This window comes from Numenius arquata, chromosome 3, assembly GCF_964106895.1.
Source record: "Numenius arquata chromosome 3, bNumArq3.hap1.1, whole genome shotgun sequence".
Lineage (NCBI taxonomy): Eukaryota > Metazoa > Chordata > Aves > Charadriiformes > Scolopacidae > Numenius > Numenius arquata.
Window position 1 is genome coordinate 57,146,308 of NC_133578.1, and position 16,094 is coordinate 57,162,401.

General features: G+C 41.9%; 1 protein-coding gene across 1 annotated transcript; it reads left to right on the plus strand.

Annotated features, from left to right (window-relative positions):
- Window positions 1–7,349: 7,349 nt before the first annotated feature.
- Window positions 7,350–13,212, plus strand: DCSTAMP (dendrocyte expressed seven transmembrane protein). Its single transcript, XM_074145734.1, has 3 exons — window positions 7,350–8,360; window positions 12,093–12,413; window positions 13,129–13,212. The coding sequence occupies exons 1-3, from the start codon at window positions 7,350–7,352 to the stop codon at window positions 13,210–13,212; spliced, it is 1,416 nt and encodes a 471-aa protein (XP_074001835.1).
- The last annotated feature ends 2,882 nt before the right edge of the window (window positions 13,213–16,094 follow it).

The window sequence follows — 16,094 nt, forward strand, 5'->3', positions numbered from 1 at the left end:
ATTTAGCCACCTACTTTCAAAGAACTGGTCTTAGAGTGCACTGAAAAATGTTCAGCCCCACTCATGTCCTGTTCATTGACACTGCTTGAAAGACAGGATAAATCTATACTAGGGTTTATGTTTTTCCTTCAGCGATGTTCTGCATCTGATTCCCACCCCAAGTCTCAGGTGCAGGCAACGCGTGTGGGGTTTGAGCCTGGGGCTGGATGCAGACACACACGCACACTTGATTGTCAGTGTAGATGCGATTCCTGATGTAGGAGACCCACGCTGCCGTCCCAGGTGGAGCAAAGGGTCATTCTCTAGTGAGAGAGGCTCTGTGCTGGGAACAGAGCAGCCCTAGGGTGTGATTCTGTTAAGCAGTCAAGACTAGAAAAACAATTTGAATTAAACAAGTCTTTGGTTAATAAAGATAATAATTTCAATATATTTAATTTGCAAAGATTTTTTATGTTAAATTTTGGGACATCTGTTTTAACACACCATGTCCTAAGAGTCCCAAAATAGATTCCCCAATGCAGCAGCATGTCTGTTTTTTCTTTTGCCTGCCAATAAGTAAGTCACTACTCATTTGATCCCCACAGAGCCAAATTCAGTTGGAATTTCTTGTCAAATAAAGCACTGAAAAGATATTTTCAGTGTGCTGGGGGTGTGGGCAAACTTCTGGTTTCTTATCATTCTTGAGATATTTGTGAAAAAAATGCAAAGAAACAAAAAAACCCGACAAAAATTAAAGCCTGACAATCGTTAATTGTCTGGTAAGTTATGACCACAGCTCATCCTGTGGTTGTTTCTTGACAGACTTAGACTAGGACTAAGACCCTTTCTCTGGTGTAAATTTGTACAGTGGTAACCTCTGTTCAGGATGTGACCTCAAAGGTCTTCTTTAATAAAGATGCTAAGTATTAATAATGGGATGTTTCATACAGGCTGCAAAGAATTCCTGCTGGACTAGGAGTGTGGCAAGGATCAGTTCATATCTGTAGATGATTTTGAAAATGCAAGTGCCACATCAATATCTTTGCTATTGTATCATTGAAAAACACTGAAATACAATTTTAAAACCTCATACAAAAGCCATATATTAAATGTAGAGACCACTCTGCTCTACAGACTACATAATTTGAGGTTTTTTGTTGGATATTTAAGGTGGGTAGAATTCTAGGGACCGTATTCTGACAGATTGTCTACAGAAATATTTACATAGATCTCAATAGGAATAATTGTAGGGTATAAACAAATAGAGCTTCAAAGTTATTTGGGCACTGAGTAGCTGCTAGTTTCAATGGGGAGCACCAAAATAGCTTAGATGTTCCAGACCTAAGGCATTATTCAACATAAATTTAAGTCTTTGAAATCTGGGTGCAGAACTCATTTGCTGATATCTATTACTCTGCCAGAAAAAAGGTGGAAAGTGGCACTTGCAAATTATATACTATTTTGGTCTTGTGCATAAGTTACTTCCTCATGAATCTTTGTCAAAACCAGACTAATTTCAAAATTGTAGTGTGCCTGACTCATTGAGGGAGGGTATGGGAAACAAATTACTCATGTGAAATTTTTTACTAGTGCCCATCTCAGTTCCTCACCAAAATCAAGAAACACACAGCACTGTGAAGATCCTTCATGCACTTTGCAGGAGGGCCTGTAAGTAACTCTTTAGGGTTAATATCAAGGAACTGTGGGTAGTAATCATAGACTGAGTTAGCTGTTCTAAGGTAATAGGACTTTAAGTTCATTGTTGTCACCTTACTGATTGGAGGATCTGTTCCTAAAGTTCATGAAACAATTTAGTCCTAAGCTCTCCCAAAACTATGTAGAGTAATATTATCTGCAGGAGAAGGGAACATGTACCGTCTCATGTTCCCTCCCATCCCTCATACTGGAATTTTCTGTTTTGTAGAGTTGTTTCTGTCAATAGGCAAACTAGCACTTACGTTTCCCAAACTGTGTCTCCATTCCTGCCTGAGCTTTAAGGGAAGCATATGTCTGTGCGTCTGCTACATCAGAGCTTCCAAACATAACATGGCCCATAGTGGTATAAGCGAGAAATTTTGATTTCTTGTTCCATGTTCCTTCCATAGCGGTTCATTTTCTATGGCTGATCATGACATATTTTCTGTGTCATGCTCTGAGTGCCCAGCTCAATCAAATATAACCTGTGTTTGCAATGGAGAAACATAGGGAGAGGTTCATCTCACCTGACTTTGAATAGCTCGTTCTGAGTAATCCAGACTCTTTTCACAGTCGAGCTAGAGAAGAAGCTCTCATAGGACACAATCCACCTCATGCGAGGATGGACTTCTAAACCAGGTCTGAAGTATAGCACTGGGTAACTGTCCTTTTCTCCTCATTGACGTAAAGACAGATAGCTCAGATGTGGACATTACACTATTAATATCTGATATTAGATGACATTTAACCAATTTGTGGCATCCTACAGACTTGATAATACCCTGCAGTGTTCAGAATTTTCCTGAGCCATGTATTTTAAATACATGAAGAAAAAGAGATCTCGATCAGTTGTTATTTTTGTTTGTTTGTTTTTGCATGTGTATGATTTGTTGCATTGCTGTGTTGTTTAGCATTTCAAGTTCCTATGTGCACACATTTGATTAGACATTTTAGTCCTTGCCTGTTTGTTGTGTTTAGTGCCATTTACTCTTCTTCCCACTGCAGTTAAAAGCAAATAATGTAAATGTGAGAAATGACTGGGGTCTCAACAAAGTCCTGGAGATAGTTACAGTAACATTGCTGGATTTTTGACTTGTCTTATATTTCTTTGCTGAATGCCCTGCATTGACCAAAGGAAATAACATGGGACTCCCTCCTGTATTTTTGCTTCTTACTAAACCATAGTTCAGCATTGTATTTTTTGACAGTATCCAAAAAAGGGAAGTAATTCTCTTACATTTCAAAGTAACTGATCTAGGCTAGGAGAGAAGGCTGCAGAAACTGCCAAAAAAGGGAATATTTGTTTTAATATTCTTATTGTGTGCTTTCTCTTCCTTAATTCCTGTATAAAATCCAAACAGGATTTATGAGGCAAAGACCTCTGTGTAGCTGAAGCTTTAGCATCTATGGGATATAAGTTTCCCATTTAACCTTATGCCTCTCTTAATAAGACTTTTTTTTATGTATGAGGATCCTGTGCACTGCACGGGGCAAAGGGCCTGCCAAACTGCCACTCTCCTGAGATCGGCTCACACAACAGTGCTGCACAGAGAAAAGTTGTGTCAGACTTTGTGTGAAGGCACCAAAACTGAGCGGTACTACTCAGTCCCAACTCAATGGGACTTGTAGTCCCCGGGCTTTGTCTGAGTTAGGTCTGCGTCAAAATGGAACATAGACTTAGCGATCTGACTCTGTAATTTTTTGCCTAATTGGCTATGACTCTACTGAAAATGCTAATTATTTAGTAAATCCCATTCTTTTTCTCACTCTACATTTTTAGGAGACATTTGCTTCTTCCATGGTATTAAAACAATTATATTGAAATTAGCAAAGAGATTGCATGGGTGGCTAATCCATGTACTAGAAATGTAGGCCTGGTAATCATCTCTAAGCAAGCAGTGGCCTGGGTTGAGAAGGTTTCAGAAATAATCCTAGCAAATATAAGGTGTTTCGATCTGTCACAGTTGAACTAAATGATCATTGCAGGTCCCTTCCAACTGAACTATTCTATTCTATTCTATTCTAGCTGTAGCAAGCCATCATCAGATACAGGGTGAGCACAGGAATAGAACAGGACTAAATTGATAGTGAAGATGACCACAGCTTCTTGGACAATGAATATGGAGGAGTCTCTATATCAAGCAGGGAATGAATCATACACACTGTGAACATGTCTTGTATAAAAATGACATAGCTCTAGCACAGGGCTCGTGCCTGAGCTGGAAAGACATTTCCTAGGGACTCGTGATGGTATGTACTTATCCTCTACTTACTTTAAAACTAGCCAGTGTCTTGAAATATCACAAGCAGGATCTTAAAAACTCTTTAAAATTTTTCTGTTTTAAAAATGAAACTAGAAAAATACCTCTTAATTATATTGCATTCATTTCAGTACATCACAAACCTTAAGATGTATAGGCTAAACTCCTTGCTGGAGAGGCTCCTTTGGAGAATTTGTTCTCATAACTACTCCTGCCAGGGTGCCATATGGTATATGAATATCACACGTCCAGATCTGAGTAAGTATTTACTAGAGAGGGAAACTAGGGCATACAGAGGTTCCTCTTGGACCCTATGGAAGAATCAGGTTCAAAGGCAGAGCTAGAGCACAAGAGTTTCCAGATCCTCTCTGTGATGTACATCACGAGAAACTACTGTGGAAAGAGACTGGCACTTAAGAGCAAGACACTGTTTCCCAAGAATAATTATTTCCTTATGCTACGTAAATAATGGTAGCAGCCCCCATATTAGTTCATGTTACAGGACAGAAGAAAAAACGCTTTGCTTCAGACTGCAATAGAAATGAAGGTCTTGTTCTTGTCAGACTCCTGTTAGAATTTGTATCTGCACCTAACAGCTTCAGGAGAGTTTTTGTGATTTGTGTTTTTGAGAGGAATCATTCCAGAAAGCTCACGAGGTTTACTATTTCTTTAAGCGCTCAATTAGCTTCTTTAGTCGGCCAAAGATTTATTTCTGCCTCTGAGCCAGTGTCATTTTCCCTTCCCAAGCATTCACAGCTGTTTAAGTGCCTGCTGATACAAGAATTTTCAGCATCCACATTTTTTTAGGTTTAGAGTTTTCATCCTTTGTGTGATTCTCCTGCGCTGAATATCTACTTCCGTCGCCGATGTCTTAAGGAGGAAAACGGAGGTGTCAGACAAGCCACAGAGATGCATTCTGTGAGCCTCACTCTGACCCCTGTAGTGGCAGAGCTCTGAGACAGGCTCTGCAGGGGTTGGGGATGCTCCCTTCCCAACCTTCCCAATGCAGAGACACCTGAGCATCTATGCCACAGGCTCCAAAAATCAGTGGCTCCTTATGATGCCTTTTCTGCCTTAAAACTCGGGGTTCATGCAGGTTAGGGACAAACCTGCCATGTATGTGCTGAGTAGTACAGTGATCTCATGGAACAGCATTGAACCTGTCCAGTAAAGGAGAATTCTTGATTATTTTAAAATTCTGTCCATATTTTGCAAGTCTACAGCCCCCGGGTCTGGAAGCACAGCTTTTGTCAGTTCTAAGGCTTCATTCTTGACTGTTTGTCCAATTCTTTGATCCAGTCATGCCAAACTCCCAGTCACATATTGCAGCCATTTACTGAATGCTTATAAATGGTAACAGGAATACACTATACCCATACATACAGACACACAAGACCATGCAGAAACTATGCTTGAGAACAGCTGTGAAATTGGTGCTGCAAAAGAAAACTCAAAATGTAACTCACATGAACTTTTTGCAGAATATTACATAAATGCTAGGTTTTTAGCATTTGATTTTTCATGGCTTCTTAAATCAAGAACAGAACTCCAGATCTATTCACTGTACAGGGCAATTTTTCTTATATCTACCAAGAAGATGCAGCGGCACATACTGTTTAAGGACCCAACCTAGGAAGTCAAGGATTCTCTGGCAGGGTTTGCTGGCTGTTAGGTCTGATCCTGCTCAACTCGAGGGTGACGGACATCTGATTTGTAATGAAGTTTCCTAAAACTGTCTTTATAATTTCTAGTTCAGTAGGAAGAAGGCAAAGCAGACCGTCCCCATAAGCAAAAGAGAGCTCTGTTCATGGCAAAGCTGGAGTCCGGTAGCTTGTGTGCAACCTCTCCTCCCTGTTTGGCTTGCACCGCTTTCTCAAACACAAGGCGACTTCTACCTACAGCTCCCTGAATACTTCATGGACATTAATTAACTGATTTCACTCCTGTGCAGAAGCTGCTAATTGCTGTTATACTCCCTTTACGGCTGAGTTGACTGGGACCCTGGAGGGAAGCAATTTCCTCAGCCTTCCCAAGCAGAGTGAGAGTGACAGGGATTGAGCCCACCCTGAGAGGTATTGCCCACCGTTAATCCCTGCTGAAGCTATTAAACACTGAAAACACTCAAGATCTTTCAGGATAGCTCTTGGCACTAAAAAGGATCAGGCCCAAGTGAGGACAAGGAAAAGCAGCACATGAGCACAGCAGTCCAAGAGGGTGCCAGCTGGGGTCAGATGCCTGTTCCAATTACCCTCAACTCCTGCCGCATGCAAAGCCGATAATGACATAACTAATAACTAATTACAATGAGAGGAAGGAGAAAATGGTGCAGCAAATGCTAGCAGAATTCATAAAGTCAAATGCCAATAAAATACACTATGTATACAAAATAATAGCTTAGTTCCTGGCTACCTGCTGTGTTCAAGCTAAAGAAAAGACAAAGTAATATCTTCAGGTTGTATTTGCAAAGACAACTGTTCCCTATTATAGGACAAAATTGCAACACTTTATTTTCTTTAATTAGTACCTCATTTGTTCTAGTATGTTAAAAGGCTAATATGCATATAAATTGATCTTGCATCTTCGGACAAATTGCACTATAAATAATATATTGTAAAAGAAGAAGGAAAGAGGTGAGCACTGGACTGTCTCCCAACAAACTGAACTGAATCTCACAGTACTACTCTGTAACTTACAGTACAGGCATGCTGGTAGGCAGGAGAGATGGCAAGAATTACAAGCAATTAGGGTTAAAAGTGTATATGGGCCAATTTGTAGCCGTGCCATCCCAGGAGAGACCCAAAGAAGGCACAATGCCTCTGAGACACACTTTCCTCCCTCTGTACTGACCTACCTCCAGCTGAAAAAGGAGACCTTCGTCCCCCATCCCTGGGCAGATGCTCCATTAGTTTCTCCGTCCCTGGCAACTGCTTTGAGTGCTCCCCACGGGTCGAGCCACTCTTCTCTGCATCAGGCTACCAGTGGGAAGTTTCCGTGTTCCCCTCTTTCCCTTCCTGGTGCCCCTGTAAGGCCAAGCGAGGGTCTGTGGGGAAGCACCGGTTGCTACAGAAAGCTTGTGTCCCTCTCATTCTCTGCTCTATACACACACAGATATGTATATATGAATGCTGTGTCAATGAGAAATCAAAGTGTACAGAAAGTAAAAGGACAAAGAAAAAAACAGAATACCTTTCAGAGTCATCTCTCCCATGTTTATTTATGTTACGTTGGTGATGGAGATTTGGGTCTCACACAGGGCAGTGGAGTCAGACCTGCATTTTTTGCAATGTGAAGTACTATTAATGAGCCAGTTAAAAGCATGTAATTGTCAATAGTGTGATCCTGTAACTAACATTATTTTTGTTTTCCTTTCCTTTTAGTTTGAGCCATTGCAGTGTCAGCAACAATCAGAAGAAAATGCGAACATTTGTCTCAATAGCCCAAAATGCCTGGAGAATTTTTATATCTGAAAGGAAGCCTGGCTGGAAGTATCTGATGCAGCTTTTTGCAGTTTGCTCTGCAGTTGGCTTCTTCTCAAGCTTTCTCTTATTCCTTGGCATGCACTTCTCCCTGGCACACCACCCTTTAGGTCCCTTATTGATTTCTGGATTCATCTGGATCTCGCTATCTATTGCGCTCTCCTGTTTCAAGCACCTGCGCTGTTTTAGTGTCCTGTTCCTTCTTTCTTGTGGACTGAAAAATGGCAGGAATGCTCTTATTACTGCTGGCACAGGCATCGTGGTGGCCGGCAACATCCAAAATATTTTTCACAACCTAAAGATTCTGGCAGACAGTATAACCTGTCATTTGGAGTATGAGCAATTTGCCTTGATAAAATATTACGTTGAGGCAGTAAAATGGATTTACGACAAAGCCAAGCTTTCCACTGAACTATTCCTAACGCATGAATTCACACCATCTTATTCAATTTCAGATGATGAATTAAAACAACAGCTAAATGACACAAAGCAAGAAATCCAGAGAGTTGCTAACCAGATATCTTTTATGCTGACTATACTGCCCTATATAGGCCAGAAAGTATTGCCTATAGTGGGGATTTTTCTAGCTTCTTTTGGAACTGGCATCTTTATCAAAAAATTTGTAGGCTCTCACAGTGCCAAATTTAAGAATACTTATATCACTAAACAGTTCATCGCATTTGACGAGAAGGAAAGGCAACAGCAAAGACCCTGTCTCCTACCACTTAACAGAAAAGAAAGAAAAGATTATGTGACGATCCCATCCCTCTGCCTCACAAGGAAGGACAAAAAAAACATGCAATACTTTTTTCTCCCTGTAATTGTTCATCTTTGCATCTGGCTTTTGTTTGCTGCAGTAGATTATTTGTTTTATTGGTTAATTATTTCTGTGAATAAACATCTCCAAGAAGTACCGGACCTAGAGATTAAACTCAGCCTCTTTCAGCAAGTAAGTACTTCTCAGTACTTTGTATTTCTTAGTTTAGTGTTGAAAAATTTCCCTTCATTTCAGCAGCTGCAGGAGCAGAGGTACAGCCAATGATCCATCAGTTCTTTCATGGCATTAAGATTCATTTTCTTTCAAAAAGGGCCATTGCCTTTACAGATATGTATGTTGGACGGAACCAGACAGTCCTCCGCACTTTCCAAAGTGTCATCATATTTCTAGAGAATCGTAAATATAGGAAGAAGGACTTCACTTATTTATGTGGAGAAGACCAGAAGCTTAAAATTGGAAACTCACAGTGCTGACAGTTGCAAAGCACCACTGCTATAGTCAAAATGCCACTGTGACAATGATGTAAGAGATGCTTACCTTTGTTCAGCTGAGTACATGAGGAGATCATCATTTGAAAGAGCATGGCCGCATACATACGAACTAATAACATGTTGCCAAAATCTCAACATTCTTCTAGCAGGAGCAACAGTGTTGCAAAGCGGCATACAGAATGAGAGAGTAATTAGGCTGGAAGGGACATCTGGAGGCCACCTACACCAACTTCATGCTCAAAACTGGGCCAACTTTAGAGTCAGATCGGATTGCTCAGAGTCTTGTCTGTGAATACTTCTAAGGCTGGAGATTTCACAGGCCCAGGAAAGCTGTCCAGTTTGACAGCTTGCAAGACCAGGCTTAAAACATTTCCCAAAAGCATATAACCCTTTGATACTTTCAAGATAAATAGATTTCAAATGAATGCTTGACTGGCTGGATGGCTGAGCCCAAAGAGTTGTGATGAATGGAGTTAAATCCAATTGGCAGCTGGTCACAAGTGGTGTTCCCCAGGGCTCAGTACTGGGGCCAGTTCTGTTTCATATCTTTGTCAATGATCTGGATGAGGGGATCGAGTGCACCCTCAGTAAGTTTGCAGATGACATGACACCAAGTTGGGTGGGAGTGTTGATCTGCTTGAGGGTAGGATGGCTCTACAGAGGGATCTGGACAGGCTGAATCAATGGGCTGAGGCCAGCTGTATGAGGTTCAACGAGGCCAAGTGCTGGGTCCTGCACTTGGGTCACAACAACCCAATGGAGCACTACAGGCTTGGGGAAGAGTGGCTGGAAAGTTTCCTGGTGAAAAAAGACCTAGGGGTGTTGTTACCTGAACTTTCTTTTAGGAAAGTAGGTGCAAAAGCCATTGGATTCTGTGCCATCAGCACATGTATAACAAGTCAGACCCATCCTGGAGAGGTCGACTCCTGTGCAAAAAGAGAGAGGCTTTCACCATCTGGTCAGTCAGTCTAATGCAAAGTATGTTGAGGAGGCAGATTGCTACACATGTTAAGGAGGCTTTACACCTCATATATACCCTGCTGCTGCACATCTATCATCTACAAACAAGCAAGCAAAATAGTCCTCATCCCCTGGAATATGGTCCTTCAAAGGAGGAGGGTTCAGGAGGCCTCATTGATATTCAAAATTAATCTCCTCAAAGCTCAAGAATGGTTAATCCCAGCTAAATCAAGCAAAAGCAGAAGGAAGCCAGCATGGATGAGCAAGGACCCCCTGACAAAGCTCAAATGTAAAAAAGAACCATAGAGGAAGTGGAAGCAGGAACAGGAGGCCCAGGAGGAATATAGGGACATCGTCTGATTGTATGGGGATGGGGTCAGGAAAGCCAAAGCCCACCTGGAGATGAATCAGGTGAGGCAGGCAGAAGGCAGCACAGAGTGCTTCTCTCTCTTCTAACTATTCTCTTCTATCTCACTAAGTTACCCACTAGCCTGCAATGTGCCCTTAGAGCAAAGGAAGGGCTACCCTGGGCTGCATTAGGCAGAGCGCTGCCAGCAGGTCAGGGAAGGTGATCCTTCCCCTTTGCTCAGCACAGGTGAGACCCACCCAGAGTGCTGTACCCAGTGCTGGGCTCCCCAGTACGAGAGAGACATACATATACTGGAGTGAGTTGAGTAGTGGGTCAAGATGATTAAAGGACTGGAGCATTTGTCTTACAAGGAGGGGCTGAGAGAGTTGAGGCTGTTCAAGCTGGAGAAGAGAAAGCTCAGGAGGATCTCATCAGTGTGTGTAAATACTTGATGGGGGGTGGGGGTGTAAGAAAGAGGGTCAGGTCCCTGCACTGGGCACCACTAAGAAGAGTCAGTGGTGCCCAGTGCAGGGACAAGAGACAGTGGGCATAAATTAAATGAAATGTCCTTTCAACATAAGAATTTTTTTTTTTTTTTTACTCTTCAGGTGATCAAGCACTAGAACAGGTTTTTGAGACATGTCTTGGAGTCTCCATCCCTGGAGATATTAAAAACTCAACTGAACACAGCCCTAAGCAACCTGCTATAGCCTCAGCTATTCTATGTGTGCTGCTGCATGTGGTTTTGCTTGTGTTTCTATCCTTCGCACCTTGAGCACAGCCCTGTATCACGACCTGCCTTGGGTGTGATCCAAGTCAGGGCAAAGAAGGAGCTTAGTCCCACCATCCACAGACACAGTGCCTGAGCCTGGGCCTCACCCTGTCTGGCTGATTCATGAGTCCTGTGCTATGAATTTGCTCTTTTTATGTGCAGTGTTCACTCCTGTGGAGAGCTGGTTGACTCTCCTAAACCAGAAAATTTTGCTGTCATCAGATTTTTTTCTAGTACCTCATTGAAGGCTAGCCACATTAAAAAATAAAATTTAATTTTAACAGATTTGTCATAAAAAGCCTCAGGGCTGCTGGTCTCAGGGAATCTAGAAAGCTGGCTGTGTGAGCAGGACAGACTTAGCGACTTCTTGAGATGTATACTCTTGGTATGAACAGTAAAGTTCTTCATGCATTTGTACCCCTGTTTCATATTGAGTTCCCAATGCAAACTTCCTTGCTTATACATTGGTTCAGTTTAGGGACAAAATGTACTGAGAGAGTTTGGAACAGGATAATGTCAAGGAAAGGCTACCAGGCTGAAAATGGGTAGCATGCTTTGGGCACGTGATTTTTCCAGTGAGCATCTAACAGAAGTGCCCAGCCTCTGCAAGGTGGTTAGAAGAGCCACAAGGAAGAGCTACGTGTCCCTCTGACATGGTCAGAAAAGTGGGCTGGGTCATTCAGTGTCCCTACAGTGTTCCCACACATAGAACAGAAAGTTGCCTGCCAGTATGAAATACTGGTCCCAGCAGCATGTCTAATTTAGTCCCTCTGATTCAGCATTTCAATCCACAAGCAGTGCAACACATCAGCTCTTCTAAGCGAAGACACCTGTTAGAGGAGGAGGGGTGGCTTTGTTTGCATGATAACCTCATGGTCAGAGCACCTGCCTAGGTGGGTGTGGGAGCACTGCTGACCAAGTCCTGAGCCAAAACCCACACCGGGACAGACACTGCTTTATGTCTGTTGTTTTACCCTAAAGGAAGGACACTCCAACCGGCGATCTGAGCTGATTTGTGAGTGGGAATATATTAAACTGTTACAGCCAGATTAACTACATATTTGTTTGTTAGAGGCACTGAGAAGGTAAGTTCTTAACAGCCTGAATTGTGGGACAGTGCCCCAAGAGAAATGGTGAAAATGCAGTCTGAATAATTTATAAATAGGTAAATATATTGTTATAAGTATAGTGTATGTAGACACTTGATGGACTGGATGACTTATGGTCCTTTGTAAAACTGAATACACAATGGGAGAAATACTGAAAAAAGCAGGAAACAGTACTATAATCAACTCTTTCCCCCCTCCCACCCTCTCCCTTTTCTTGTGCAGAGGAATGAGGACAGCTTTATAATTCGTATGAGAGAGCATATTGCAAAGACTGATCCTTTCAAGATCTCTTTGTTTAAGCATGACTGCATCCCTCAACCAGAGCTCGCTCTCTCCACGACATGGATCCAGCTTGGAGTCATCATCTTCTTCTTAAGCATTTTTGGGTTATTCTCTGGCCTCCTGACCCAACTTAAAATACTTGTGTCAACTTCATTTTATCCTGACACTGAGATGAAACGGATACATTATTTGCATGCAAAATTACTCAAGAAAAGAGCCAACCTACAAGCAAAAACTGGGAAGAATATGTTTGCTAGAACGGTAAGCCATCAGCTCGAGGAGAAAAAAATTTCCCCCTCTTAGGGTAGTAGCCAGATCCAGGAAATACTTAAACACTTGTTAATTTCAATTATGTTCTAACAGACTTTCCAGAGTGCTTCCCTGCACAGAGGCAAGAGACAAGTTGCCTAGTAGATTAGATCATATAATTGTTTTGTTCTGTCCTTCAACACACATGCATCAGACATGGCAGTGGTACACACAAATGATTATGTGCTGGCAAGAAAATCCCCCTCAGACTTAGAGCTCTCCAGAGAAGAAACTTGGTTTTCATGAATGTACGAAAAGTACCTCCATCACAAAGGGTATCCCTGCAATCTAGACAGCAAATGTTAGGCATTTGTGAGTGGCCTCTAAATGTTGATAAAGGTATTCAGTTGTTGCTTAGCAAAATGGAAGGTGATATATTTCTCTTTTAAAACATAGTGGGAGTACAACTGCAAATACCATTAGGAAACAAATTTTTGCTTGCAAAAGCATTTGCCCTGTATATATATGTATATATGCACTAATGGAAATACAAACACACATGCATATATTTATGGCAAATCCAGATAGATAGCTGCAGACACATACAGTTTGTTTTAGTTTGTGGGTTTTTAATAGTCTTCAATACTAACTGTACAGGATGTTAGTGTCTGGGCAATCTCTGTGTCAGTAACACTATGATCATAGGAACACATTTCTGTCTTTTCAGGTCAATTTTTGGTTTCCAATACTCAAGGCAAGAGAGACAGTGAGGAAGAAAGAAAGGAGTGTGGCAAATGACAACATGGTGTGAAAGAGACCAAGTGAATCTTTGGATAAGGCTGAGATGTTGTAGCTCCACAGGGACGTGTTTTGCACTCATCTTTTCTATGGAATTTCAATTTTAAAATGTAAAAATAGAATCAAAGGCTAATCAGCAGTATTTTGGAGACCTTTGGAAAAATTTTCGTTTTTCAACTTGGGTTCTGTATTGTCTGGTACTCCACAAAGCCATGGAGGGCCTGTTTTTCTGTGTAAAAGCAATCAAACAGTTTGGAGCTTTTAGGACTGCAGCACAAACCTCTTTGGGTTGAGATACAGAGGACATAATGGCAGCAGCAGGTTTGTCTTCTTCAACTTTGCCAGACACTGAAGCTAGAAGACACAGCAGAGACTGTCCATTGGCTTCTGGGCTGGCCAAGAACCTAACCAGAGAGTTTAGAAGTTTCTAGACATTTCTATTATTTCTCAACCCTCAACTGCCCTAAATCCTTCAGCCTGGTTCTTTCCCATCCCTAGCTTCATACACCTGCTACTGCCTCTGCAGCTGTCTCTTCTGCACTCTTCTGTCTCTTTAGTTGTACAGATCAAAAGGCAAGTCTGTCTCTCCCTTGGCACTACACAGACACATACCTTTCATTCTCTGCAGACCTTAGTTTCTGTTTTCTCCCATTTGTTTCTGTCCTGTGAAATGGGGAAGTCTGGGCGTTTGTTTATCTTCAGCTGTCTCCTCTTCAAGTTGTTCAGCTATTCCCTTTGGCCTCTCTGTTTACCGTAACCCCTAACCACATGACTACATTGTTCTTTTTTCTTTTTTTTTTTTTAAATCCACTACAAGTTACAATTAAAAAAACAGTGTTCCATCCACAATTATTTCTGCTCCTCTTCTTACATATCCTCTTGTCACATTTCCTACATTTTATTTTGTCATTGTCTGTCTTTGTCATTCAAAGTCTTCTTTCCTCTTTCGGGATGTTTTCTTCTGCTCTAATAGATCATTCTTCCCCATACATAAAAGCATGTATTTTTCCTTTCTGCTGAGCACAAGTGAACTAGAGGTACAGCTGAAATTAAGGGTTTTATTTATTAATTTATTGGCATAATGGAGACTTTTTAATATGTTTTATGTTACTGGGCATTGTCTCTAACTGCCTCTCTAGGGCTTGTCAGAAATGTATTCATACACCACCAGCACTCAGAACAAGAGTCTGAGGAGAAGTCTGGATTTGGCTTTTGACTCATTCATCCCTTTCCTTCCCCCAGCTCCCCGCAGAGCTCAACTTCCTTTTTTAAACTTCCTCCACTAGTGTAGAAGCTGTTTGATTTACTGTGAAACCCCCCCCAATTGGATCAAATCTGGTTTGCAAAATTAATGAAAGCCTGACCTGATTGTCTTGTGAAGATAATTCAGAGAGACACGCTAGGGCTTCTGACCCTCCTGAAGCACAATAGAAATGAGGCAGTTTCCTTTCAAGAGCCCTGTTTATGGAACTCTCCTTATCACTACCTCATATCCCCGAACTTGGCTTTCTTCACAGCTAAACTAAATGCTTTTTTTTTTTTTCCTCTGTGCTAGTTTTCTTGCAGCATTTCACATGGGCAGCTGGGTGTGCAAAGTCAGAGGATGCTGGGTTTACAACTGCTTTCACCCTGATCCCTGCTATGTCAATGTTGTCACACTGACTCACTTTGTTTTCATCACAGTTTAAATAGCCCAGAGATGCTTGCAATTAAAGAAGAAATTAACAGGCAAAGCCTTCACTCTAGTTCTGTTTTACATAGCAAAAGTGGAAAGTAAGGATCAAAGGATCACTCTGCTGCTGATGAAATAAAGCCTGAAAATGGGGATGTCAGTGTCGACTTTATGGGCACCGACTTCAAAATATGTAAACGTGCTTCATGGCTGCTGCTGTGCATGACAGTAACTTCCTCCTCATCTCATTCCTGATACATAATACCAGCCCTGCCCTCCAGTGGTCCATCAAAGCTACATGTCCCAGTATTGCTGCTCTGCGGAGATACCCTGGCACTTCAGGCTGAAGAGAGAAGCACTTCAGGTGTTTGTGCTTGCACCACAGTCATGAGCTCTTCACAGGTAGTGAAACGATAGCCAACAGGCTGCATGAGGATTTCTCTGGCAAATGATGGGGACGAAAGCAAAGTTAGGTATGCCAGGATCAGATCTCCCAAATCCCTTCTCTGCTCCTGCCCCTAGAATGTGTATCACCAGGGAGAATGGAGTACTAAAGATCCCAAATTTCTGTCTGGCTGGGGAGACCCATAAAAATATGGTTAACAGCATTTTTTCCTTACTTTAACAATGTATTTGAGTCTTCACCTTTCCATACAAGAGCAGAGGGGAGAACAGCAGAATCTCAAAGAGAAGTGCTAAGCAAGGAAAGGCTGTTCCATGTTTCAGCCTTGACAAAACAGATCCTCGTCTCCTGTGTACTGAGATGTGTTGCTTCAGAGAAAAAGTGGTTTAATGCAGCAATTCCACCTCTTGAAGCAATCAGAGAATGTCTATTGCTGAGTGACCAACGGGCTGAAGGAAGAATCAAAGAAAGCAAACGTTTTTCTCAACAGGCGCTGGAGAAGCCTGAGGACTGTAACTAAATGAGGTAGGATTCAAGTAGCTAGGAAAGCAATTGTGTTACTTCCCCATGAAAGGTTCAAGGAAACTGTGCTGCAAAAGTCATCTCTAAACCAGCTTTCCAACCTAGTGTGGGGCTTCTGTTGTTTTAGGACTACAGTTATAGCACAGCCCCAGCAATAACTTTGTGAGAATGTAATGAAAAATGATAGCTGGGATGAGGTTGTAGGACAAATTCAGAAGTCTTGTCAGTGTCTAGAGACTGAGGCAGGACTGAGAAACCTCTCAGTGCTCCTTCCAGTGCTCCAGTTCAGGACCGATGC

Bases quoted from the DNA above. Each gene is read 5' to 3' on its own strand.
- DCSTAMP (XM_074145734.1), top strand. From the start codon at position 7,350: ATGCGAACATTTGTCTCAATAGCCCAAAATGCCTGGAGAATTTTTATA. The intron at 8,361-12,092 runs GTAAGTACTTCT...TTTCTTGTGCAG, and splicing joins AACTCAGCCTCTTTCAGCAA to AGGAATGAGGACAGCTTTAT. The intron at 12,414-13,128 runs GTAAGCCATCAG...CTGTCTTTTCAG, and splicing joins AGAATATGTTTGCTAGAACG to GTCAATTTTTGGTTTCCAAT.